The sequence below is a fragment of the Theropithecus gelada genome, chromosome 2, assembly GCF_003255815.1.
Source record: "Theropithecus gelada isolate Dixy chromosome 2, Tgel_1.0, whole genome shotgun sequence".
Taxonomy (NCBI): Eukaryota; Metazoa; Chordata; class Mammalia; order Primates; family Cercopithecidae; genus Theropithecus; species Theropithecus gelada.
This window is the reverse complement of record NC_037669.1, coordinates 96,813,912-96,840,165: the sequence shown is the minus strand read 5'-3', so window position 1 is coordinate 96,840,165 and position 26,254 is coordinate 96,813,912. Positions and strand designations below refer to the sequence as shown.

General features: G+C 38.9%; 1 protein-coding gene across 1 annotated transcript in view; it reads right to left on the bottom strand.

The window, feature by feature from the left end:
* ANO10 (anoctamin 10) overlaps positions 1-26,254 on the bottom strand; it is a 246,195-nt gene that overhangs the window by 169,044 nt on the left and 50,897 nt on the right. Inside the window, 4 exon segments of the mRNA XM_025375355.1 lie at positions 15,205-15,333; positions 16,913-16,981; positions 16,983-17,030; positions 21,206-21,397. Of these exon segments, the coding sequence (XP_025231140.1) occupies positions 15,205-15,333; positions 16,913-16,981; positions 16,983-17,030; positions 21,206-21,397 (438 nt within the window).

Sequence of the window (26,254 nt, the reverse complement as noted above, 5' to 3'; positions counted from 1 at the left end):
TAAGGCAGTGGAGCATGACAGCTTGAGAGTCAGGATGGGAGCAACACAGCAGGCACTGCTCCTGCTCAATAGCATGAATGTTATCTAAACCCAACAACTGTCTTAAAGAGGAGAGAACCATGTATTTAATTACAGTGCTGTAAACCAGGACAGGTCAAAGCACTTGTTAGCAGCCCACCAACGAGAGATGACTTGTACCAGAATGTAAATCAGCTGTGTCACTGAGCACACTTAGGGCTCTGCTAACTTTTTTTTTCCTATATGTAGACTTTTTTTTTTTTTTTTTGAGACAGAGTCTTACTCTGTCACCCAGGCTGGAGTGCAGTGGCACAATCTCAGCTCACTATGACTTTCGCCTCCCAGGTTCAAGTGATTCTCGTGCCTCAGCCTCTAGAGTAGCTACCATTACAGGCGTGCACCACCACAGCTGGCTAATTTTTGCATTTTTAGTAGAGATAGGTTTTTGCCATGTTGGCCAGGCTGGTCTCAAATTCCTGACCTCAAGTGATCCGCCTGCCTTGGCCTCCCAAAGTGCTGAGATTACAGGAGTAAACCACCATACGTAGACATTCTTTTTTTTTTTTTTTTTTTTTTGAGACGGAGTCTCGCTCTGTCGCCCAGGCCGGAGTGCAGTGGCCGGATCTCAGCTCACTGCAAGCTCCGCCTCCCGGGTTCACGCCATTCTCCGGCCTCAGCCTCCCGAGTAGCTGGGACTACAGGCGCCCGCCATCTCGCCCGGCTATTTTTTGTATTTTTAGTAGAGACGGGATCTCACCATGTTAGCCAGGATGGTCTTGATCTCTTGACCTCGTGATCCACCTGCTTCGGCCTCCCAAAGTTCTGGGATTACAGGCATGAGCCACCACGCCCAGCCTCCTAGACATTCTTAAGGAAGGAAGCAGTATGTTGATTTACATTTTAGCATAAGCTCCTTATCTTACTGTGAACTACTAACAGTTCTCAGACCAGCACAGTGTGTGCCACAGTTAGAGTAGCACTGTGAGTATATAAATGATGGTAAATTTTAGTAACACAGTGACAAAGAGAACCGGGGGAAAATCCTGACAATCCAAATTCCATTAATCTCAGCTACTGTGTAAACGAGTAACTATGATATCAGTTGATAAAATCTTTAAGCAGTGGCGAGTGCCTGTAGTCTCAGCTACTCAGGAGGCTGAGGCAGGAGAATGGCGTGAACCCGGGAGGCGGAGCTTGCAGTGAGCTGAGATCGCGCCACTGCACTCCAGCCTGGGCGACAGAGCGAGACTCCGTCTCAAAAAAAAAAAAAAAGATTAAGTCTCTTTAGGTCTTCCCAAAGACTTTAAAGATTATAAAACTCTTTCTCTTGAAGAGGAATGAGTAAGCAGGACTTGGTACTCTAGTTTTGAAAGGCTGTTGTCCCTTATTTTAAAGCATAAAAACCGTAAGACAAGTACTGACAAATGTTTGTTATCCAACTGATAAATTAACTTTCACTTGGACCATAATCACATACTTTCTAGTCTTTTGTATTTTAAAAACGCTTCTTCCGCTTAAACTCTTAAAAAGTTTCGGCCGGGCGCGGTGGCTCAAGCCTGTAATCCCAGCACTTTGGGAGGCCGAGACGGGCGGATCACGAGGTCAGGAGATCGAGACCATCCTGGCTAACACGGTGAAACCCCGTCTCTACTAAAAAATACAAAAAACTAGCCGGGCGAAGTGGCGGGCGCCTGTGGTCCCAGCTACTCGGGAGGCTGAGGCAGGAGAATGGCGGGAACCCGGGAGGCGGAGCTTGCAGTGAGCTGAGATCCGGCCACCGCACTCCAGCCTGGGCGACAGAGCCAGACTCAGTCTCAAAAAAAAAAAAAAAAAAAAAAAAGTTTCTTGGCTTAGGGTACTTTGTAGATTATTTAAACATTCCTGATAAAAGTAAAATGCAAAAGTAAATTTAACATTCCAAGTTGCTTAAAATGCTTCCTTTAATTTGAAATTATTTCTTTAAAAAGTACCAAATACAAACTTTATATTTATTAATGACTCCACTGATATCAACCTTGATCCTTCACTCATCAGAGCACTAGAATTCTCAATCACTCCCAGTGTGCCACCTCCTATTGCCCTTCTGCAAATCCTGCTGATTCTAGAAGCACATGAATACCCTGTGCCCTCAAAAGGGTTAGCAGCAGTGGCATATTACTTTTCACACAGTCATTTGCATTTATGGACATGACCTACATTTTGAAAGAGTGTTAAAACATAAAACAATAGACAATTTTTGTTCTTAAGTTTGATCAGTGAATTCTCAAATGTATGAGAATGATGCCTCACCTCATTAATTTCCTCTCATCAGCAAAACAATACTCAAGATGAGCAGCTCCTTTTATGGTAAAATGGAGTTCCGGGGGCTCAAAGAAAGAAAAGCATAAAAGCCCTGTTCTTTTGTTCCTTTCAGCAACATGCCTAAACATTCAATTATAAAATCTTATTTGGAGTTTGAAAGGAGCCATTTACTATATAAAATCAAATTTTAGATTAGCTGGTTTTAGGTTGTTTTTTTCTTAATTAATCTTGAAAAAGAAAAAAAGCCTACTTTTTTCATCTTGTAAACATGTCCTAAGCCACAAAAGATTTTCTAAAGCATTTTTTCAGTAAGTTTTTATACATTCTAAAATTTACCTTTTAACTTAGATAGAAAATCACTCATCTTGGTGTATAGCACTTTCAGTTTTAATAAATGCACCCAGCTGCGAAACCTTCACCATAAACAAGATACAGAACAATTTCATCACTCAAAAAAAAAAAAAAAAAAAAAAAAGCCCTCACCTCTCACCTTACTCTTAATTCTTGGCAACCATCCTCAGTTAAGTTTTAATGTCCAAATGTAGACTAGATGCATATTACAGCAATCTCCAGGGCAAATTTAATAGCAAAGAGAAGACAATGCCGAGAATTCTACCTGTCTTGCTCATATGTCCTTCCTACACACTCAGTGGGGAAGAGGCTTATAGGCTGTGGAAGAATATCATTGATCTATCAGAGAGCTCCTCTTTCCTTGGCTTTCCTTTTCTACAACTGACCAGCATGAAAGAATATCAACAAACTGTATTCTTTCTGCTCATATCCCACCTCCTTTTTGCTGTGAAATATTCCCTCAACCTGAGTTCCTTGTGCACCAATGACCACATCACAGGCTTAATTATTAGCACAGATGGTGCCAATTAGTTCTGTGTGAAGTACTGAAATGGAAAGGATAATAGAAGTATTACAAGCTTCCTAAAAATGGTCACAGCTGGGGCCCACTGACAGCTTGGGGTCAACCATATCTTTACATTCTGCAGCTCACCTTCCACCTCCTGTTCCATCCACCAGAGGAGAACCATGATCTCAGAGCAGGCATACTTTATAAAACACACACACACACACACACACACACACACACACGTAACTAATATATGTCAGATAGGAAGAAATTTTCTTAGAAAGTAACCAGTATTCAAAAACCTTTCCTTTCCATTCATTGTTCTTAACATCCTTAGAAATAGTCCATTTCAATAACATAACATAATGAGACTGGGAACACATTTTATTAATTAGGAGGAAATTATAGTAGTAATATTAACATCTTACATTTGTAAGCACCCTGGAGTCCACAAAGCACCCTCACATAGTTTCTAATTTAATTCAGTCTTAGCAACATGGCACCTTGGGGGACTACAAAAGAAACTAAAGACTCTCTGAAGCTTTTAAGCTACAGACTAAAAAGGGTTGAGGGACAGAAGTAACAAGACAAAAGAACAATTACAACATATCAAAATAACTATAAACATTAAGATCTGCCAAAATTTATACCTTTTCACCAAACCCAAAATACATAAACGTCTATGATACTAAAAACTGAGAGTTACGCCTGGCCCTATTTTTGATGTAAAATTTCAGTATTAAAAAACAGCTAAGTGTTTCTAAAAGTGAAATTTGACCTAGGGTACTAACACAGCATTTTGAGTTTGGGGTATTGTTAATGTGGGAAACCATTCCTAAAGAAAATGGGTTACTGAACAGGGTCTACACATTGACAAATATGAATTTAAGGACAGCGTTTTAACTGAGGGAAAAAAATAAGAAAAGAGGTATCAAAAATGGTACTGAAATGATACTGCTTGTGAGTCCAGCTCTTCCAAGAGATGTGTGATTTATCTTCTTTGTATCTCCAGCAATGACCAGAAATTCAGAAACCATTTTTTAAACTGAAATAAAACAAGTTATGTGAAAATACAGAAGGATACCTTAAAGAACAGGTTAACAACAATTACTGTGGCAGCTTTGTAATTCTGGCAGAAGAAAAAAACTAACGATGGCAGGCATAAAGAACTGGGATCTAACCAACAGGACTGAAGAAATGGAAAAAATGAGGTGAATTTGAGAACAATCAAGAGGAAAAGCTGAGGCAGACTCCAGCTGCTCTTTTGGACTTGAGGGTGGTTGGACCAGAGACAGGAGAGGCTAGATGCAGAGAGGGATGCAGGATGGAGCATGGCCTGCTGTCTACACACACAGGGGCAGGCGCTTCATAGACTAGAACTGTTTCAGCTTCCTCAACCCAATGAAGAGGCTGCTCCTGGTAAGGAGAGGATTGGAAGTTCAATCTCACAATAAGAAGATACAGTAAATTCATTCTGCAATGTATTCATTTTTAGAGATCATTGGAATGGCCAAGTAGAATTTATGTAAGTGAATGAAAATGAATACTTCAGTCATGACTTTGAAAGTGTTTTAAAAAAAAACATCATTTTGGAATAAAATGTAAATGGGCTACAAAGTTTTCATCATGACCTTAGAGCCCTCCTTCAGTTTCCCCATCCATTACCTCTTATCCTCCCATTCATACTCTCCGCTCTCCCTAAGAAAACCTACAGTCTCTTATTTCACCCCTCCTGCTCCCTCCTGGTACTGGAGCTGCCCCCACATTCCACTTTTTCAAGGGGTCCCCCGCCACAGAGCCACCTCAAATGTATTTCCATTAGATTTGAGACTGCTCAACACACAACTCAATATTGTAAAGAACAGCGGTTTCTTATGTGCTGCAAGTCTATTTTCAACTTTCTAAAGCAACACTTGCTTTCTACCCTAGAAAAAAAATGAAACCAAACATGCTTTTTTACCTCCCCATTAAAAAGGATAGGAAGTCAGAGAAAGAGGGTCAGTTTGACTCTGGATTGGTTCAGGCACCTGAAAGGAAAGTTAACTGTCATGCAAGAATGAGGTTAGCAGTCAGGTCCAAGAGGAGGGTGACGCACCTAGCAGGTCTGTTGTTAAAAGTGGGAAGCACAGGCTGGAGTGCAGTAGGAGATAGCAGAGGGAGCAGGTAATTGACAGAAGTCTTGAAAGCATGAAATGAGAGGAGGCAAGAGGAACAGTCCTCGAAGATGAATAACCCAAATCAGTTTTTTGTTTGTGGATATCTGAAGTATTTACATTTGAATATGGATACATATGATGTTCTGTGATTTCACTTTAAAGAAAATAATGATGCCAGACTTTGAAATTATGGCTTAAGAGTACAGAGAAGCTGTTGAATTTTCTAATTCTTATCTCCTTTCAGACAATTCTTTTCTGAAAACAACTCTATTCTGAATGTAAAACGATCTCTTGCAGAGGTGTGAGACTTGCCTTTTCCTAAACTTTTCTTAGGCAAGAAACAGGTTAGGTTAACCACTGTAAGACCTTAAAAAATTGCAATGTAATCTGCAAAAACTGGATATTATCTAAGTCATATTTAAACAGATTATGCATTAACCATCAATTCCAAGGGCATTGGGTTTTTCAACAAAACAAGTATTTCCCATTAATTGACAAACTTAAAATCCTAATTTAGCACTCCCAAGGAACAGAAGAAGCCCATTTAGATGACACAATTGGGGCCAATAATTCCTTTGTTAATCAAAACAGCTAAAATGAAGAATCACACAAAATGCATATATTCATTTCGTTTTAGCAAACATTTAAATGTACACTAATTTGCAAATCTTTTGCTTTAGAGCTAGGGCCCTTCCTCTGAGTAGAATCCAGTGATGGACTGTCTCACTGTCTGACATGCCTAAATAACACCTATAAGACAATGTCTAAGATACCCAGGTTTGTTTTCTTTAAAGGAGAGTGAAAACTTAAAGACACTTGTGAAGCAATGTAAAAACAGAATCTGGAAGCTGCCCATATTCTGATGATTTTTTCCCCAATCTTTTATAATTGTCTCATCTTTATTCAATCTGATAGCAATTTGTCTTCATGAAGTCTTTCCAAAGGTTTTCATAGAAATGATGGCTCTATTTTAGCACACACTTTTCATCATTCTCCATTCCATTTCATTAAATTATGCCAATTACAGTAACTAGAATACCACACATAAACAGATTTGGGAACAAAATACCTCTCGGTGAGCCATAAACTCAGTAACTGGACATCTTCCCCATCATCCTCACACCAATGCCCGCTCAGCAGGCCGACAGAGCCTGCACTGGTCAGGGCACTGTTAGGAGGGAAAGGAGAGAGCTGTGTCAAAAGGGGAAGGAGGTGAAGAAAGAGGCCTCCTATTGTACTGAAATGTATCTCTTGGATAGTTCTGTCTGTGAGCATTCCTAAAGCCAGGGATGTATCTTAGTAATGCCTAGCATATTTTGAGCACATAATAAATATGTATTCCATGTAAGCATTTGATTTCACTCTCTAATTATTCCCACAACATTAGGACAACACAGAGCAATGTTTCATCTAGATAAAAGCTAAAGAGCCCATGGAAAGACTAGTAAATTCCAAGATTATCACAGGAATAAAGGAAGCAAGAGGAGGAAGAAAAAACCCAGTTCCACAATTCTATTCAAAAGTATCCTAATCCAAAAATAAAAAAACAGCCCAACTCATGCTCAACAATGGGAAATGGTGACCAGATTAATAACTTAGTTGGTTGTGGGCTCCTTCCTCGGCTAAGTTTTTAAACTGAATTCTCAGAACTTAATCAAACCTTTCAATTAGGTGAAGCAACTTCTATGAGAACAGATCGTTTTTCAGAAACAAGGACAATAATAGCTAACAAAACTAAACACTTAATCTTGCCAGGCACTGTACTAAATACACTGCATGCATTTATTCATTTAATCCTAAGTTTGTAGAAGCAGGTACTCATTCAAAGACACAGAGCTAGTCAGTGGTATAGCCAGGATTTGAACCCAGAACCCATGTTCTCAACCACTGTACCATACTGCCCAATATAGTTTGCCTTTTCTTATAAATTATATAATTTTAATATTTTACCTAAGGGTTTTCTTAGTATACTTCTCAAAGGTACATTATCAAAGTCCTTATAATTATAAATTAACTTTTAAGTAATTGGCACTAACTATATGTTCACTGAATAAAAAAACTATATATGACTCATTCATTCATTAATAAACATTTAACAAGCAGTTACTTAATCACTTGAAAACAAAGAGTTAAAGTAACTCTACTGAGTGACAAGGGAGAGAACCGAAACAAATACTCAGAAGTCAGAATCAGCAGGTCTTGATGAGGGATGAATGAGAGGGAGGGAGGGCTAGGCTGAGGCGTGGAAGCAAGATCAGCAGAGAGAAGAAAACAGCCACGCCACAGATAGAAGGTACATAAGAGAGGGAGATAAACATGTAAGCAGCAAACTGTAACACAGACGGAACCAATGCAATGTTACGATGGACAGCCTGGCCCATGACAACAAATCTAGAGCCGACACAGACACACGAACTAATTGCTGAAAGAGAAACTCATTAACAATGGTGGTGCTATAAACTGTTATCAATTTTCCACTTCCTCCTCTGCATCGAACATGGTGCCTGACACTTCTAGTGTACACTACCAATGTCTCCATTTTATATCCAAGGAAACTGAGACTCAAAGATTAAAAGGAAATGCTGGGATTCTAATTCAGCTACCATCAGACTTTGACACCCCAAGCTACCTCTATGCTGTGACAGTGCCTGCTTAAACAAATAATGATGAAAATGATAATAAAGATAACAAAAGTTTCATTCTGATACTGAAGTGGTTAGAACTGCAGCTCACATCCCCTGTGCCTTGACCAAGTACTCAGCTCTGTGTTTGGCATTTACATATACAACCTCATCTATGCCTCACCTTGTGAGAGTGGTAACAAGACCTGCAAATTAGTAAGCACCTCCTCAATACCAGACACGTAATCAGAGTTACACATGTGTCGTTTCTACTCTTTAGAGCACTCATGCAAGGGAGGCTGCACTGGCCTCACTCTGCAGTCAAGGAAATGGGCTCACAAGACAAGGTGATACACTAATAGGCAGTATAGGGATAGAAACTACATTTGTATAGTTTCAAATATCTACAAATCTCTCTCCTCTCCCTCTGTTTCTCCCTCTCTCTCTCTCTCTCTCCCTCCCTCCCTCCCTCCCTCCCTCTCTCTTAGTTGAGAGAGAGGAAGAACACATGTGTGACAAAATGTTCAAAATTAGTGAATCCTGATAAAGAATATATAGGAATTATCTGTATAATGCTTGCAACTTTCAAATCTGAAACTAGGAAAATAAGCCTGTGAGTCAGGGCACAAAAGAATCTGGAAAGGCTCAGTTCATTCTCAGAGGATACCTCTGGTATTACAGATTAGACTCAATTCTGCTTCTTTTCTTTTCCTTTTTTCTTTTTTTTTTTTTTTTTTTTTTTTTGAGATGGAGTCTTGCTCTGTCGCCCAGGCTGGAGTGTCGTGGCGTGATCTCGGCTTACTGCCAGCTCCGCCTCCCAGGTTCACGACATTCTTCTGCCTCAGCCTCCTGAGTAGCTGGGACTACAGGAGTCTGCCACAGTGCCCACTAATTTTTTGTCTTTTCAGTAGAGACGGGGTTTCCCCGTGTTAGCCAGAATGGTTTCGATCTCCTGACTTCGTGATCTGCCCGCTTTGGCCTCCCAGAGTGCTGGGATTACAGGCGTGAGCCACCATGCCCGGCCTTAATTCTGCTTCTAAGCAGCTGCTGGTAGAGGCAGAGGGGGTGCCACATGAAAACTTATTTTTAAAAGGAAACTGCAATTAAATGACATTTTTTAAACCACCAATTAAACATGCATGGTACTAGCAAGCTTGGTGGTCACCAGGCCCTAAACATCAGAAATGCAGTATAACTTCTGGAGTGAGTAGTTAACTCATTTTCAGCTTAGAAAAAGAACCGATTTTAGTAGGTAAATTGTTAAGTGTTCAACATATCTGATAGCTACATCTTGCCAATTTTAGAATTAAAAGAAAATTGTCAATTCATTTATTACTAAAATGAAGTATTAGCTAAGATTTGATATTTGGAGGATATCAGGCCATTTCCATTTTTTAGAAATTGGAGACATATGTAATTCTGCAAGTAAAGTAGTAATTTTTTGCTAAAAATTACATCAAAAAAGTAAACTAAGTTTGCCTCAAAAGAAAGGATGATAATTACTTAAGGGAAACTATTTGAATATTGATTTAATCTTGAGGGCTGAACTTTATGACACCGCCAATATTTATTTTTAACAAACAAAAAATGGCATTTTCATATGTTTTCATCTATTACATTGGTAGGTTATTCTCTGGTTCAGTCCATAAAAATTTCTTTAACTATTCTGCAAATAAAAGTAGTATTCAAGTGTCATTAATTTTTAAAGGCAACACTAGATGGCAGTAAATACACAAAAGTTGTGACAGACATGCCAGTTCTCAGAATACAGTAGTGATCATTTTTGCCTTTACTCAATTTCATCTGTACTAAATCAAGCTTTAAAAAAAATGAAGAATCAGGGCTAGGTGTAGTGGTTCACACCTGTAATCCCAGCACTTTGGGAGGCCGAAGCAGGCAGATCACTTGAGGTCAGGAGTTTGAGATCAGCCTGGCCAAAATGGTGAAACCCTGTCTCTACTAAAAATACAAATATTAGCCAAGCATGGTGGTGTGCACCTGTAATCCCAGCTACTTGGAAGGCTGAGCCACGAGAATTGCTTGAACCCAGGAGGCAGAGGATGCAGTGAGCCAAGATCGTGCCACTGCACTCCAGCCTGGGTGACAGAGCAAGACTCTGTTTGGAAAAAAAAAAAAAACAGAAGAAGAAGAATCGGAAACCTACATAAAAAATAAAGTGAACTGGCTTTGGAAATATGATCCAGAAAGCAATAGAAACTATCAATTCATCCAATTTTAAATTCTGAGAACATTAACACTCAACATCAACTTTATAAAACTGCTACATTTTCTAAGTCGTGTTTGTTCTGTTAACAAATTCTAATCATGTAAGTGTATCTGGATATTTATTTGGTTAATTAATTTGGAGAAAAAAAGCATCTTAAATTGCTTTTTCCATCAAGACGTTAAAAATTTATGAGGATTTTTATGTATTTATAGATTATGGCATTTTTTGAGTTAGTAAAATTTCTGCTCTTATAGGGACCATGAATAAACATATGAAAGTATAGTATGCTGCTAATTCAATATGCTACTAGCAAAACTTTTTTAAATCAGTAAGAACATTATGTAGACGCCAGTAAAAAAATTCTATTTTAAAGTTAATTTTGACATTTAATTTCCTTATTTGAAAAGATTTTCAGATAAAAGAGAAAAATCTTATAAACAAACATGTTAATGGACCCAATGATTTTTTTTTTTTTTTTTTTTTAGACAGAGTCTTGCTCTGTCACCCAGGCTGGAGCGCAGTGGCACAGTCTCACCTTACCACAACCTCTGCCTCCTGGGTTCAAGTGATTCCCCTGCCTCAGCCTCCCAAGTAGCTGGGATTATAGGCACGCATCATCACACCCGGTGTATTTTTAGTAGAGATGGTGTTTCACCATATTGACCAGGCTGGCCTCGAACTTCTGACCTCAGGTGATCTGCCCACCTCAGCCTCCCAAAGTGCTGAGATTACAGGCATGAGCCACCACGTCCGGCCCCACTGATAGTTTTGATGAACATTCTGTAACATTCTTTTTTTCCAGCTTTACAGAGGTATAACTGACAAATAAAAATTGAATATATTTAAGTTACACAACATATTTTGAAATATGTATATCCTGTGAAATGATTAGCAAAATTAATCTAATTATCCTATCTATCACCTCACAGTTACCTTGTAAAATTCAGAATTAGAATTTCAACACGATTTTACAAACTTAATGGTAGCAAACCAAAAATTTGTATTTTCTATTCTATTTGCAAATGTTACACTTTTTGGATTCATTACAAGACCAGATGGCATTCAGCTGAGGTCTCAGCAACATTAGAATAAAATTGGTAAATTTCTAATTTTTTGGCTATTTCAAACAGCTTGAGCTTTGTTTTGTCCTGACACACAAAATTTTCTATTGAGAAACCAAAGCTAGGGCCCTCTCAAATGTATGAAAGTCAATAAGGTATAAACAAAACAAATCTTCAAATACACACTGTGGCAGAAAGAGAGGACCCATCTGTGCCAATATAATCCAACTTCTGATCAATAGTTAACATTTTAAAATATCATAAAATAAATAGCCATAGCTTACTGCAAGCACATTGACACAAATACACACTGAAACAGCCAAAACAATCTTGAAAAAGAAAAACAAAGTTAGTAGTCTCACACCGCCTGACTTCAAAACATACTACAAAGCTACGGAAATCAAGAGTATGGCACTGGCATAAAAACAGAAACACTGACCAATGGAATCAAGAGCCCAGAAATAAACTCCGCATATACAGTCAAATGATTTTGCAAACTTTCCATACACAGTCAAATGATTTTCAACAAGGGTGCCAAGACCACTCATTAGGGAAAAGACAACCTTTTCAACAAATAGTACTGGGAAAACGACATCCACATGCAAAAGAAATACAACTTACAAAAACAACCAAATGAAAATTATAGAGCTGAAAAATGCAGTGGTAGAAATTTTTTTTAAAAAACACCTCAGTATACGGGCTCAATAGTAGTGTGGACATACAGAAGATGTTGAAACAGTGAACTTGAAAATATATCAACAGAATTCACCTAATGTGAATAACAGAAAACAGACTGACAAAAATTGAACAGAGCCTTAGGGACCTGTGGGAAAATACAAAAGACCCAAGATTCATATCAAAATCCCAGGAGAAGGGAGAGAGTGGGGCTGAAAGAGTACTTGAAGAAATAATGGCTATAAAGTTCCTTAATTTGGTTAAAGACAAAAACTCACAGATCTAAGAAGCTGAGCATGCCCCAAACGGAATAAACCCCCAAGAAGCTACACTAAGACCCATTATGATTAAACTTTCAAAAATTAAAGATACAGGGAAAAAAATCTTTAAAGCAGCCAGAGAAAAAAGGACCCATTAACTACAGGCAAACACCAATTAGAATGATATATTTCTCATCCAAAACCATGGAGAGACTAGAAGGAAGTACCAAAATGTTTTTCATGTGCTGAAAGAAAAAGATCACCATCCATGAATTCTATGTCCAGCAAAACTATACTTAAGAATGAAAGAGAAAAAAAGTTTTCAGATGAAGAAAAAAATTAAAGAGAATTTGTTGCTAGCAGACTGACCCTTTAAAAATCGGCTAACAAAAGTTATTAGAACAGAAGAGAAACAAAGAACAAAATTATCACAAACTATTATAGATGGCTTAAAACAGCAGGACTGTATTGTCTCACAGTCTGGAGGCTAGAAGTCCAAAATCAAGATGTTGGCAGGAATAGGATCCCCCTAAAACCTGGAGGGAGCCTTCCTTGATGCTTCCTGGCTTCTTCCGAGCCTTCCTTAATGCTTCTTACTTTGCCAGTTTAGACAATGACAATCGGGAAGGGGAACATCACACACCGGGGCCTATCATGGGGAGGGGGGAGGGGGGAGGGATTACACTGGGAGTTATACCTGATGTAAATGACGAGTTGATGGGTGCTGACGAGTTGATGGTTGCAGCGCACCAACATGGCACAAGTATACATGTGTAACAAACCTGCACGTTATGCACATGTACCCTGGAACTCAAAGTATAATAATAATAATAATTTTTTAAAAATGTAAAAGAAATAATAATTTAAAAAATAAAGGTAAAAAAAAAAACAGCTGTTTTTTCACAATGTGAAGAGACAATAAATAAATAAATAAGAGGAGGCATAATGGTTAGAACCTAGAGGGTAACAGCCAAGTATCCCTAGAATGTGCAGATTAAGTGAATCCGTGAGGATTAGACTAGCAAAACCATCCTGTAACACGTGAGACTAGCCACCTGCACAACAGTATTATAGGCCAGTAAGTCTCCCGAATTAAGTAAGAAGAACCAGGCCCTCAATATGTGATTAAGGTATCTCTAAATACAAAAGAAAACAGTAGGCTAATCAATGGTAATATACTGAGTCAGCCAGGAATCTAGAGAAAGTGAGGGCAAAAATCAAGAAGTGGACTATAATGAGCTCATCCAGCATTGCTCAGAAGCTAGCGATGGACACCAAGAGCTGGTTCATGAGAGAGCTCTGCTCTGTGTGGAAGCAGGGATGGTTTTCAGGTTTTCTACATCTTTTAAGATATTACACTACTCCTGCTCTTGTTCTAAATTTACCAAGAAATCTTCTAATAACCAATCCACCTTCACTGGAACATCCACTGTTATGGTATTGGTAAAGTATCTTTTTATTGTAAATTAACCACCTGGATTTCTGGTCAATCCCTTGTAAGTTTCATGAGTTTTAAGTCTCAGTCAGTCCCAAAAGCCTTTAATTAACTCTGAGTGTACTGGCAAAGACAAATTTTTAGATCTGTGAAGTTAAGTGCCATATTCTAAATCAGGAAGGCGCACTACAAGCCCAGCCAACTGGTCTCTCCCTGTCAAAGGTAACTCTGTCTTGTTTTCTCACTTCCACAGGTCATAAATCAGCCTTGCAAATAGCTCTCCAAAATTCTATCAACTTACAAAATTCAAAATAGACCTACTTGTATCTGTCAGGGCCATTCTCTTTTCCCTCCCACTCACTGCTGTCTAAAATCATTCTCCAAAATGCATATTCCACATATAGCATCTATCATGAACACAGATTCCTACCAAATACAATAAGAGCAAAAAAGAGCAAAGCAGAATATATTTCTTTAGCCAACACTGGAAATGTGCAAGTTCATGATTTCCTTTCCTCTGGTCAGCCCTGAGTCCTAAGGCCTTAAGTATATGAAACACCATTCAGAATCCTCCTAAGTTCTGCTTTTATAGAGTTCCAAAACTGTTCTGTTTTTAAAATATCTAAAAATGAAAGGTGGTCACAATATTCTTGACAACTATAATTACAAGCAACAAAAAAAATTCCTACAAATTATTCCATTTACATTTGGTTAGTGCTTAATTTCCAAGATGTTACAGTGATCCATATTCTGAAACATGATAAAAGAAAAACCTAAAAAGAGCACAGACAGCCTACTTGTGCTTTGCATGTGAAATTATGTATCGTCCTACCAATTACATTTTGAAGTTTCAGAGTGTTTCACAATGAATTTCACACCTGTAGCAAATGAGACTTAAGTCATTATCAAAAAGCATTTCTTAGGATTTATTTGCTTAAGAAAGTAGAACTGTCTTTTCTCTAAAATAGACTAAAAATACATATTAAATGTATAGAATTTGATTTTGAATAGGATTTTTTTTTTTAAGCGACAGTGTCTCGCTCTGTTGACCAGGCTGGAGTGCAGTGGTGCCATCAAAGCTCACTATAACTGTGAACTCTAGGGCTCAATCAATCCTCCTGCCTCAGCCTCCCAAATAGCTAGGACTACAAGAATGAACCAACACATCAGGTACCAAATTACATCAGGTAATTTTTAAATTTTTTGTGAAGACAGGGTCTTATGATGTTGCCCAGGTCTTGAACTCCTGGCCTCATGTCATTCTGTCTTGGCCTGGGTGCTGGGATTACAAACATGAGCCATGGTGCCTGACCCTCAAATAGGATTTACCTACTTAGCACTGGGCAGACCAGCACAATAGTGGAAATGTCACTTCCTGTTTGCATTAGGGTGACAGTTTTTCATACTTGGGCAATAACCATAAATACAAAGCCTGATCCTCATGTCTTCTATTACTTGAACCGTTTTTGCTTTCTTACCAGTAAATGCGTATTGCTCAATTGTCAGCCATGGACAGCCCAAGACAGCACTGCTTTGGAATAGAGAAACGTGATATGGATGCTGCTTAAAAGAAGTTTAAATCTTTACTTACCTCCACTGCCACTACAATCAAAATGAGGTCTGCTTTTGACTCTGGAAAGATTGCATTCACTTGTGGTGACATTCCAATCAGAGCACAGTTAGTGACCACAGATATAACACTCATCGTTTCAAAAGCCAACTAAAAGAAAAAAGAACGAAAATTAAAAATTGCAATGACTGCTTCCATATTTCCTTATCCTTTTTCATATTATCTAAAAATCAAGGAAAATGTCTTACCCTAGTTCTAAACATTCCAAGTACATTTTAAACTTTTTTCTCTGTCATGGTATGATTTTTTTTAGCTGAAAAAAGCCATACTGTTAGGCAGTATTTTAGACACTTTTGGCATGAATATCCCAAAGCAGTATGTTCTATCTTCCTAATTGGAGGCAGCCCTGGACCTGAATTGGGAATACTGTTAAAGTTACTCTACTCACATCTAAGGGGAATCTAAAGTAGGGCTGCCAGGGAAAAATGTTTCACATTAAAAAACAGGTAACATTTCAAACGGAACTTATGTTGTGAAACCATCCTTTTACTTTGACATCACACACCACATCTGACTCAGCTATAACCAGCTTTACAATCAAGGCACCAATGATAAATGGTGATCCTTTCCTAGCATCATTTAGCAAATCAAATGTAGAACTTTAGAAAAATATAGACGCTAGGCCCCACTGAGACATACTAGACAAACTGGTCCAGCATCCCCTGAAGGAGACTTTGGTGCATACTGCAAAGGATGGATGGAGAAATGTTGTGACCATTGCTCTTTTTTTCTTTAATATAAAGCATATGGTGATCACTACTTAATAATTTACCCACTAATTCCAAGAAACACACGTACTATTAGAAACATTAATTTTAAAAGAAGCAAAACAAAAGATGACTGAATCCAAACTTAATATGAATACATCTTGTCCCATGAAGAACTTCTGCCATCTTACAATTTAGAAATCTTTTGTGTAGTCTGATTATTTTTCCACAGTTTTCTTCATAAGAAATCTAAGACTGTCTTTAGTTTAAAATTTCTATTTACTTACTTTTGATTATATTCACATAGCTTAAAAATCAAAAATTCTAAGTACATAGTGAAGAGTGTCTTGTTCCCTTCTCCCCTTTTCTTCCACTTCCCAGCTCCCATTCCCCTTAGAAGATAACCACTATTTGCAGACACTTTTATGCAAAACAAGCAAACTTGAACATATACACTCTTTCCTATTCCCTGTCAGGTCCCTTGCTTTGGTCATTTAAAGTGTCTTGAGGGACTTTCTGTGTCAATACTAAAAGACCTCCCTCATTCTTTGCCACATCTGCTTCAGCATTTTATTACACGGACGTTATCAGAATTTATGTAACCATTTTCTTACTGGTGGGCATTTAGTTGCTATTACAAACAATGCTACAATTGGTGATCTTATAAGAACATCATTTAACAAATGTGGAAAGAGGCTAAATTCTGGAAAGTGAAATGGCTGAGTCAAAGGGGACATCCATTTGTAATTTTGATAGATAATATGAAGCTGCACTGCATGGGCTGACCAGCTCATGCTTCCACCAGCAGCATATGACAGTGCCTGGCTTCCTGAACTTGCAGTATGTTTGTAACTAAACTTTCAGGTTTTTAAAAAATCACCTATATTGAGTTATAATTTACATACAATAAACTGCATGCATTTAAAGTATATACTTCATCACATTTTGATAGGTGTATTTACCTGTGAAACCACCAGCACCACAAACAAGACACAGGACATTTCCATTTCCCCCAAAAGATTCCTCATGACCCTTGCAATTCAGCCCTCTCTTTACACCTGGGTCCAAGCAAAATATGATCTGCTTTTTGTCAAGATAGATTTGTTTGCATATTCCAAAAATCAGATATAACTAAAACCATACAGTATACATTCTTTTGTGTCTGCTTCTCTCAAGCAGCATAATGATTCAGTGATTGATCCATGTTTTATGTATCACTATTTCATTTCTTTTTTATTGAGCAGGGTTCCATTTTATAAATATGTCAAAATTTTTGTTATCCGTTTGCCTACTGGTGGCAAGTTGGGTTGTTTCCAGTTTGGGGTTACTGTGAATAAAGTTGCTATGAACATTCCTGTGCAGTCTTTGTATGAACATATCCATTCATTTCTCCTGGTCATCTATTAATATTTCTCCTTTCAGTTCAAGTTTTTTTTCCCCCACATATTTTGAAACTCTGTTCTTTGGTACATATACATTTAAGATTGCTATGTCTTCCTGGTAATTTGACACTTTTATCATAGAATCGTCCTCTCTGGCAATTTTTGCTCAGATGTCTACTTTATCTGACACTAATATAGTCATTCCTTCTTTCTTTTAATATTTCCATATACATCTTTTTCTATTCTTTTACTTTCAACCCACCTAAATCATATTTGACTTGAGATTCTTAAAGACAGCATATACTTCAGTCATGTGTTTTAATCCACTCTCCCAATCTCTGTCTTTAATTGTTGTCTGACCATTTACAAGTAATGTATTTATTGATATGTTAGGATGTACAGCTGGTCATTTCCTTGTTTTCTGTTTGTTCCCTGTTTTTCATTTCTCTGCTTTCTTTTTCCTGTCTTACTGTGGTTTACTTGAACATTGTTTAGAATTCCATTTTGGTTTATCTATAATGTTCCTCAGTATACCTTTTGTGTAATGTTTTCAGTGGTTGCTCTAGGTATTACATATCCATAACTTACCACATTCTACTTGTGTCATCATTTATCAGTTTCAGTGAAGCACAGAAACCTTACCTCCCTCTACCATCCTTTATTTATAATATACTTGTCTTGACACAGGGGAAAGAATCAGACAGTGTATCTTGTCTACATAGGCTGGGTGTAGTGGCTCATGCCTGTAATCCTAGCACTTTGGAAGGCCAAGGTGGTAGGATCATTTGAGGCCAGAAGTTTAAGACCAACCTGGTCAATACAGTGGGAGCCCATGTCTACAAAAAATAAATAAAACATTTTTTTCTACATATATTTAGAATCATTGGACAGTATTACAAGTTTTGCTTCAACCATCAAACATAACATAGAAAACTCAATAAGAGAAGAAAAGTCTATTTTGTTTACTAATATTTTTGGTTACCATGTTTTTTCTTCCTCAGGTTCCCAGATTTCTTCCTTTATAATTCCTTAGTTAAGAGAACTTCCTATAGCTATTCTCTTAGGCTAGGTCTACTGGCAACAAATTCTCTTAGTTCGCTCTCATCTGAAAGTGTCTTGCTTTTTCCTTCATTTCTGAAAAATATTATCTCTGGGGAGATATATATACACACACACACACACACACACACACACACACACATATATATATATATCACACATACTTTTTTTATTTTTTGAGATGGAGTTTTGCTCTTATCATCCAGGCTGGAGTGCAACGGTGTGATCCCAGCTCACTGCAACCTACGGCTCACTGCAACTTCCGCCTTCCAGGTTCAAGCAATTCTCCTGCCTCGGCCTCTCAAGTAGCTGGGATTACAGGCACCTGCAACCACAGCCAGCTAATTTTTGTATTTTTGGTAGAGATGGGGTTTCACCATGTTGGTCAGGCTGGTCTCAAACTTCTGACCTCAGGTGATCCACCTGCCTCAGTCTCCCAAAGAGCTGGGATTACAGGCGTGAGCCACCGCACCCAGCCAGGATTCTATATTGACAACACTTAAAGGACCTGAAAAATATTTTGCCACTTTCTTTTGGCCTCCATGGTTTCCAATAAGAAATTGGCTGTCATTCTAATTGTTTTTCCCCTATAGGTGAGATGTTATTTCTCTTTTGATGCTCTTGAAATGCTGTCTTTAGCTTTCAAGTGTTTATGATGTGTGTTGGCAAGGATTTCTTTGTTTTATCTTGTTTGCGGTTCACAATACTTCTTAACTCTGCAGTTTTGGGTCTCTTGCCGCATTTAAAAAGTTATTAGCCATTATTTACTCAAGTACTTTTTGGGCCCCTCCCTCCTCCTTCTCTCCTTCTGTAACTTCAGTGACATGAATGTGAGCTCTTTTTTATACCCACAGAGGTCCCTGAGGTTATGTTTGTTCTTACAGAATATTTTCTCTCTGTTGTTCAGACTGGATAATTTCCCTCTTTTTATTTTTGAGACGGAGTCTCTCACTGTTGCTTGGGCTGGAGTGCAGTGGTGCGATCCAGCTCACTTCAACCTCTGCCTCCCAGGTTTAAGTGATTCTCCTGCCTCAGCCTCCCAAGTAGCTGCGATTATAAGTGCCCGCTACCACGCCCAGCTAATTTTTTTTTGAGATGGAGTCTCGCACTGTTGCTCGGGCTGGAGTGCAGTGATGCGATCCAGCTCACTTCAACCTCTGCCTCCCAGGTTTAAGCGATTCTCCTGCCTCAGCCTCCCAAGCATCTGGGATATAAGTGCCCACCACCAGGCCCAGCTAATTTTTTGTATTTTTAGTAGAGACGGGGTTTCACCATGTTGGCCAGGCTGGTCTTGAACTCCTGACCTCGTGATCTGCCTGCTTTGGCCTCCCAAAGTGCTGGGATTACAGGCGTGAGCCACAGCACCCAGCTGATAATTTCTTTTATTCTATTTTCCAGTTTCTGATTATTTCCTCTGTCCCTTCCATTCTGCTGTTGCACTCATTCAGTGTGCTTTTTATTTCAGTTATGGTATTTGTCACTTCTAAAATATCAACGCAATTCTCTTTTATATCTTCCATCTCTTTGCTGAGACATCCACATCTAAAAGGGGTCTGTTTTTTCATTTGTTTCAGATATGGTCATAATTACTCATTGAAACTTTTATATAAGGCTGTTTTAAAATCTCTGTCCAATATTTCTAACCTGTGTCATCTTGGTAGTGGCATCTGCTGACTGTCTTTTCTCATTAAGCTTGATTTCTTCCTGGTTCTTTCTATGATGAGTGATTTTTCTTTTTCTTTTTTTTTTTTTTTTTTTGAGATGGAGTGTCGCTCTGTCACCCAAGCTGGAGTGCAATGGTGCGGTCTCAGCTCACTGCAACCTCTTCCTCTCGGGTTCAAGTGATTCTTCTGCCTCAGCCTCCTGAGTAGCTGGGATTACAGGCACCCAGCAGCATGCCTGGCTAATTTTTTTATTTTTAATAGAGATGTTGGCCAGGCTGGTCTCAAACTCCTAACCTCAGGTGATCCGCCTGCCTCAACCTCCCAAAATGCTGCGATTACAGGTGTGAGCCACCACACCCAGTCTGATCAGTGATTTTTTAAATAGAAACCTGGACATGTTAGGAGAGATAAGATTCTAAATCTTATTTAAACCTTCTGTTTTAGTTGATTTCTCTGACACCATTCCAGCAAGGGAAGAGGGGATAATGCCTTATTACTATCAGGTAGAGGTAGAAGTCCAGGTTCCCCCTGTAGAAACTACTGGCACCCAGCGGGGATTCCTCATTATTGCTGGACAAGGATGGGTGCTCTGGCTTCCCACCAGACCTCTACAGATTCTTCCTTCAGGGAGAGAAGGACAGGTGCCTCATATATGTTCCCATGTGGCCTCCACTGTGCAGGGTTGTGGTGGAAACTTCTTATATTCCACTAGGCTTCCTCTGACACCACCCCAGGACTAGAAAACTAGACTAGCAGAAACTAAAAAAGGAGTCTATTACTGCCAGATAGGAGCAGAAGTCTAGGCTCCCCATGTGGCTTCCACTGACACTATAGCAGGGAGGGTCTCATTAATACTGGCTGAGATGAAGTCTCAGCTGGCTACTTTCCCAGAAGATAGTCAGAGTTTCACATCTAAAAGGGGTCTTAGAAATTATATTTATCTTGCCTAACCCCCAATTTTAAAAACAAGAAAAGTGAAGCTAGACAAAGTTAATGGTTATCTAAGGCCACACAGCTAGTTTGTAACAAAACAAACAAACTCAGTTTTCTTAAATCTCTCTGTAGGGCTTACTTTTTTAATTTTTTCTCCCTGTCAGAACACCTCATATTTTTATTTTTTAAAGGAATAATTATTTTCTCAAACAATTACCTGCCACACACCAATACTGGCTGAAGGTTCTGAGAACGGACGTTTGAAGACCCTGCACATTTTTAAGGCATCTGAATTGACTTCAGTGAAGTTATTTAACACAGCAAAGGCAGCTGCTAATGGGTAAACACAGGAGAAAAGGCTCACATAACCAAACTGCAGGAATAATTCCAAGTAATCATCAAAGGTGCCCTGAAAATATAAACAACCATGCATTATTTTAATATCATATAATAGGAATATCCTTTTGCAATACTCTTCAAAGCCGTGGCCTCTAACTATTCCAAAAAACCTCAAAGAGTTTCCCCACCACACACCAGTGTTTCTCCAACTTCTGACACCCTCAGGCTTCATGATCATCCCACACACATGCAATAATAATTTCAGTTTAAGAAAAGTATTCATCACAATATTTTACAGCAACATAAGCATTAATGTTTTTAAATTAATAAACATTATTATTATTGCATCTCTGAACCAGTCTTTCACTAAGATAAGCATATTAGGTTCAGTGTTAGTGTAAGTCAGAGTCCACTTCCAGTCAGTTTTTCTTATTTTATATTTTACTAAACAGAAAATCTCAAACACAACAATAGGGTATTGGGAATGGCAAAAGGTGCTTCTTCCAGATGTTCTGGATAACTGAATCAAGTATGAACCCACAGATTCTGAGTCTCACTGGCTATTTTCGAGGTTCACCAGAAAGTACCACTATACACATAAACCTCAGAACTGGCAGGTTAAATGCTCGGCTTGGGATTCAAAGGTGAGCAGTTTCTAAATAACTTGGTTGGTTGTCTTTGGCTCTAGATAGTATGTTCTTGTGTTGTGTTGCAGCATCTAGTTATGGTTCTTTTTTTTTTTTTTTTTTTTTTGAGACGGAGTCTCGCTGTGTCGCCCAGGCTGGAGTGCAGTGGCGCGATCTCGGCTCACTGCAAGCTCCGCCTCCCGGGTTCACGCCATTCTCCCGCCTCAGCCTCCGAGTAGCTGGGACTACAGGCGCCCGCCACCTCGCCCGGCTAGTTTTTTGTATTTTTAGTAGAGACGGGGTTTCACCATGTTAGCCAGGATGGTCTCGATCTCCTGACCTCGTGATCCACCCGCCTCGGCCTCCCAAAGTGCTGGGATTACAGGCTTGAGCCACCGCGCCCGGCCCTAGCTATGGTTCTTAAATATACCCAGTGACATTGCATCAATCTCTTTCTCTGAAGGATGAAGAAATCAAGAGTTGGGAAAGAGTAAAAATCTTAGCAATTAAGCCATTTTTACCACATTCGGTCTTAAGAAATCCTGATACCCTATGCTCAGCATTCAAAATTGTACTGTTTCAGGCTGTAAAGATCAAGCCTATGCAGAGATGTGCAGGCAGTTTTTCTCAGGTGTGCTATTGGGAAGCCTCTGGAAATCATGCAAAGGCCTTCTTGGAGTTATTAATGTATAGCACCCAGGGAGTCCTTTCCAAACACAGCAGTGTGCTCCACACTCTGTGTTTCCCCACACTCTGTTTCCCCACACTCTGTGTTTCCATCTCTCCAGGCGATTCTGAGTGATGATAGGTACACATTCACATTGTATCAGTACCTTTTACACTTCTGAGTGCTTTTGAGCCAATAAATTTAGCAAACCAAGGACATAATCCAACAGCAAGAAGGAAAAAAATGAAAATTTAACAAAGAAAACACATACACACACTAAGAATATATTAACCAAGACACAATCTACCCTATTCTCTCTTTTTGTTGGACCATGCTATCAACACTCAGCTGAGAAGTTATAAACTGATAAAATGTTATTTACTAAAAACACAGAACAAACATAACACACAATGGTGGGAAGAAGAAAAAAATCAGAAATAAGATAAAGATTCCTGTAATAATTACTTCTATTCAAATTATATTGAACATACTAGCAAGCCTAGTAGATAATAAAAAGGGTAAAGACTGAAGGAAGAAAGAAAATGGTCATTATTTATAGCTCAAATTACTGCCTATATAGAAAATCCAACAAAATCTATAGAAAATATTTTGGAAATAACAGGAGAGTTCAGCAAAATTGTGGGTAAAAGATATAAAAATTAACAGCATTCCCATATGCCAGCAACAAACAATTAGAAATTGTATTTTTAAAGAGATACTATTTATAAAAAGGAAAAGGAAAGACTCAAAAGTATTGACCCACAGATAATTTATTCATTATACAATGAAGAAAAAAAAAACCACCTGTGCAGTCTGCCTTTTACCAAGCCAACCAAATGATCAAACAAGCTGACCCCACAAAATGGGCAACCAGACGTCAATGCCTCCTGATGGGGTGCAATGGTGGTATACTTCCAAAATCATTTAACTCAAATCTTATGAGAAGTAAGACCAAACAATAGATTTACAAAAGCCAATTCCTTGAAAAACGGCAAGGAGGTTGCTCTAGAGCTGTAATTTTCAAGCTTTTTTGGTCTTAAGAGTCCTAAACTCTTAAAAATTATTGAGGACATTAAAGACATTCTGTTTGGCCAGGCACAGTGGCTCACGCCTGTAATCCCAGCACTTTGGGAGGCCGAGGCGGGCGGATAACAAGGTCAGGAGATTGAGACCATCCTGGCTAACATGGTGAAACCCTGTCTCTACTAAAAACTACAACAAATTAGCTGGGCGTGGCAGGCACCTGTAGTCCCAGGTACTCGGGAGCATAGTGGGTACACTGTACCCAGGTACAGTGAGTCGAGATCGCACCACTGCACTTCAGCCTGGGCGACAGAGCGAGACTCTATCTCAAAAAAAGAGACATTTTGTTTACGTGAGTTTATCTAGTTGATGCTTTGATGCTTACTATATTATTAATTAAAACTGAGAAATTAGGCCAGGCATGGTGGCTCATCCCAACACTTTGGGAGGCCAAGGTGGGAGAACTGCTTAAATCCAGGAGTTCAAGACCAGCCTGGGCAACACAGTGAGAGCCCATCTCTACAAAAAATACAAAAATAAGCCAGGCATGATGGTGCGTGCCTATAGTCCCAGATACTCAGGAGGCTGAGATAGAAGGATTGCTTGAGCCTGGGAGGTTGAGGTTGCAGTGAGCCACTATTGCCACCACTGCCCTCCAACCTGGGTGACAAAGTGAGACCCTGTCTCACAAGAAAAAAAAAAAAAAAAAAAAACTGAGAAATTTTAAAGATCTTCCATTAATTCATTTAAACAATAACATATTAACATAAATGGTTTTTGAAAAATAATTACATTTCAAAAAATGTTAATGTAGACTGGCACTTTTTACATTTTTCGCAAACTTCTATAATGTATCATTTAGTAGAACGCAGTTCATTTACTGTGCAGCAATATGATGTTCTACTTGAAACAGTCATCAGGAAAATTCAGCCTCACCCAGCTATGCAGTTGGATATGAGTGGGCAGTTCACAGGAAAAGGACAGCAGAGGACAGTGAAGATCTAGGAAGCAACACAGCCTTAGTCCTGGGCTGGTGAAGCAGCAGTCAGGAGACCCAGGGGATTACCATAGGTGGCAATATTACAGATAATTTCTTTTTATATATTGACTGTATCCTGCATTTTCTAAGTTTTCTATAGTGAGTATTACTCTTATAGTAATTTTTTTTTTAATTATACTTTAAGTTCTAGGGTACATGTGCATAACGTGCAGGTTTGTTACATATGTATACTTGTGCCATGTTGGTGTGCTGCACCCATCAACTCGTCAGCACCCATCAACTCGTCATTTACATCAGGTATAACTCCCAATGCAATCCCTCCCCCCCCCCCCCGTGATAGGCCCCAGTGTATGATGTTCCCCTTCCCAAGTCCAAGTGATCTCATTGTTCAGTTCTCACCTATGAGTGAGAACATGTGGTGTTTGGTTTTCTGTTCTTGCGATAGTTTGCTGAGAATGATGGTTTCCAGCTGCATCCATGTCCCTATAGTAATGTTTTTAAAGTTTCAGCCAAATTGCTTTTTCCCAAAGCTTGGTAACATTATTTTAGACTCATATATAACAGTCAGGATGAGATTACAGAAAATACAATTCTAAATTCATTGATTTCAATTAGGAGAAAAATGAACCCAGAAGAAAGGATTCATGCATAGGAAACAATCATCCAGAATAAATGTGACCCAAAAGTATCCCCACCTCCAAATACATGGAGAGAACTGAAATGGCAAATATCCAATGTCACTCCAGTGGAGATAATGAAAAAGAAACCTGTAAGAGATTAGGAGTGGGAAATGGCCAGATCATGCAGAACTCTGCAGGTCCAAAAAGGAGTGGCACTGTAAACCCTAGAGTTCACTCACAGACCCAGGACCTGAGAGAAATCAATATATTATTTCCTTTACTTCACATCAGAGAGCCTGTGGTGTATAACGGAAATATTCTGAATTGGCAAGGCAAAGTCTTGAACCTTCTTTCTGATTTAGTCACCAAATGATTAATGACATAGAGCTTCATTCGCTTCTTTTTGACATGGGAATAGCCATGCCTCCCTCACCTTCCTTCATAAAGGTTTTGTCAGATACCTTGAAATGTCAAAAGAGGTAAGATCTGAGATTTTGGCAGTGTCACATCACTGGCATACAGTTCTTAGATAAATTAGAATTGCTCAGATGAGGACTATACTAAAAACCATTCATTGAGTCAGGGGCAAAGCAGGAGAAACCCATCTTGAGAAGATTATGAATTGTGTTTTGGGTACTTCAGGAGATAATGTTGTTTGCCCAAACAATTTTGGAGAAAAAGAAGAGCTGAAAGCAGATTCTAATTGATTATAGAAAGAGAAGTAGGAAACTAGAGACAACAATATGGAGAATTATTGCAGAAAACTGTGAGGGGAGGGAAAGACAGGACAAAAACAGCAGAAGATGTGAAGAGTTTGCTTAGTTCAAAATAGGCAAGTTGCTGACTTGGTGGAGCAGTTAGAAGGAGAAGGAGGAGATACAAGAGTACCAGGTGATGGCCGGTGACAGGAGGCCTTCAAAGATGAGGGGGGATGGAATGAGAGTACAGAGTACAGGGGGACAGACTGCTGGTGCAGTTTCTATAAGAGAGT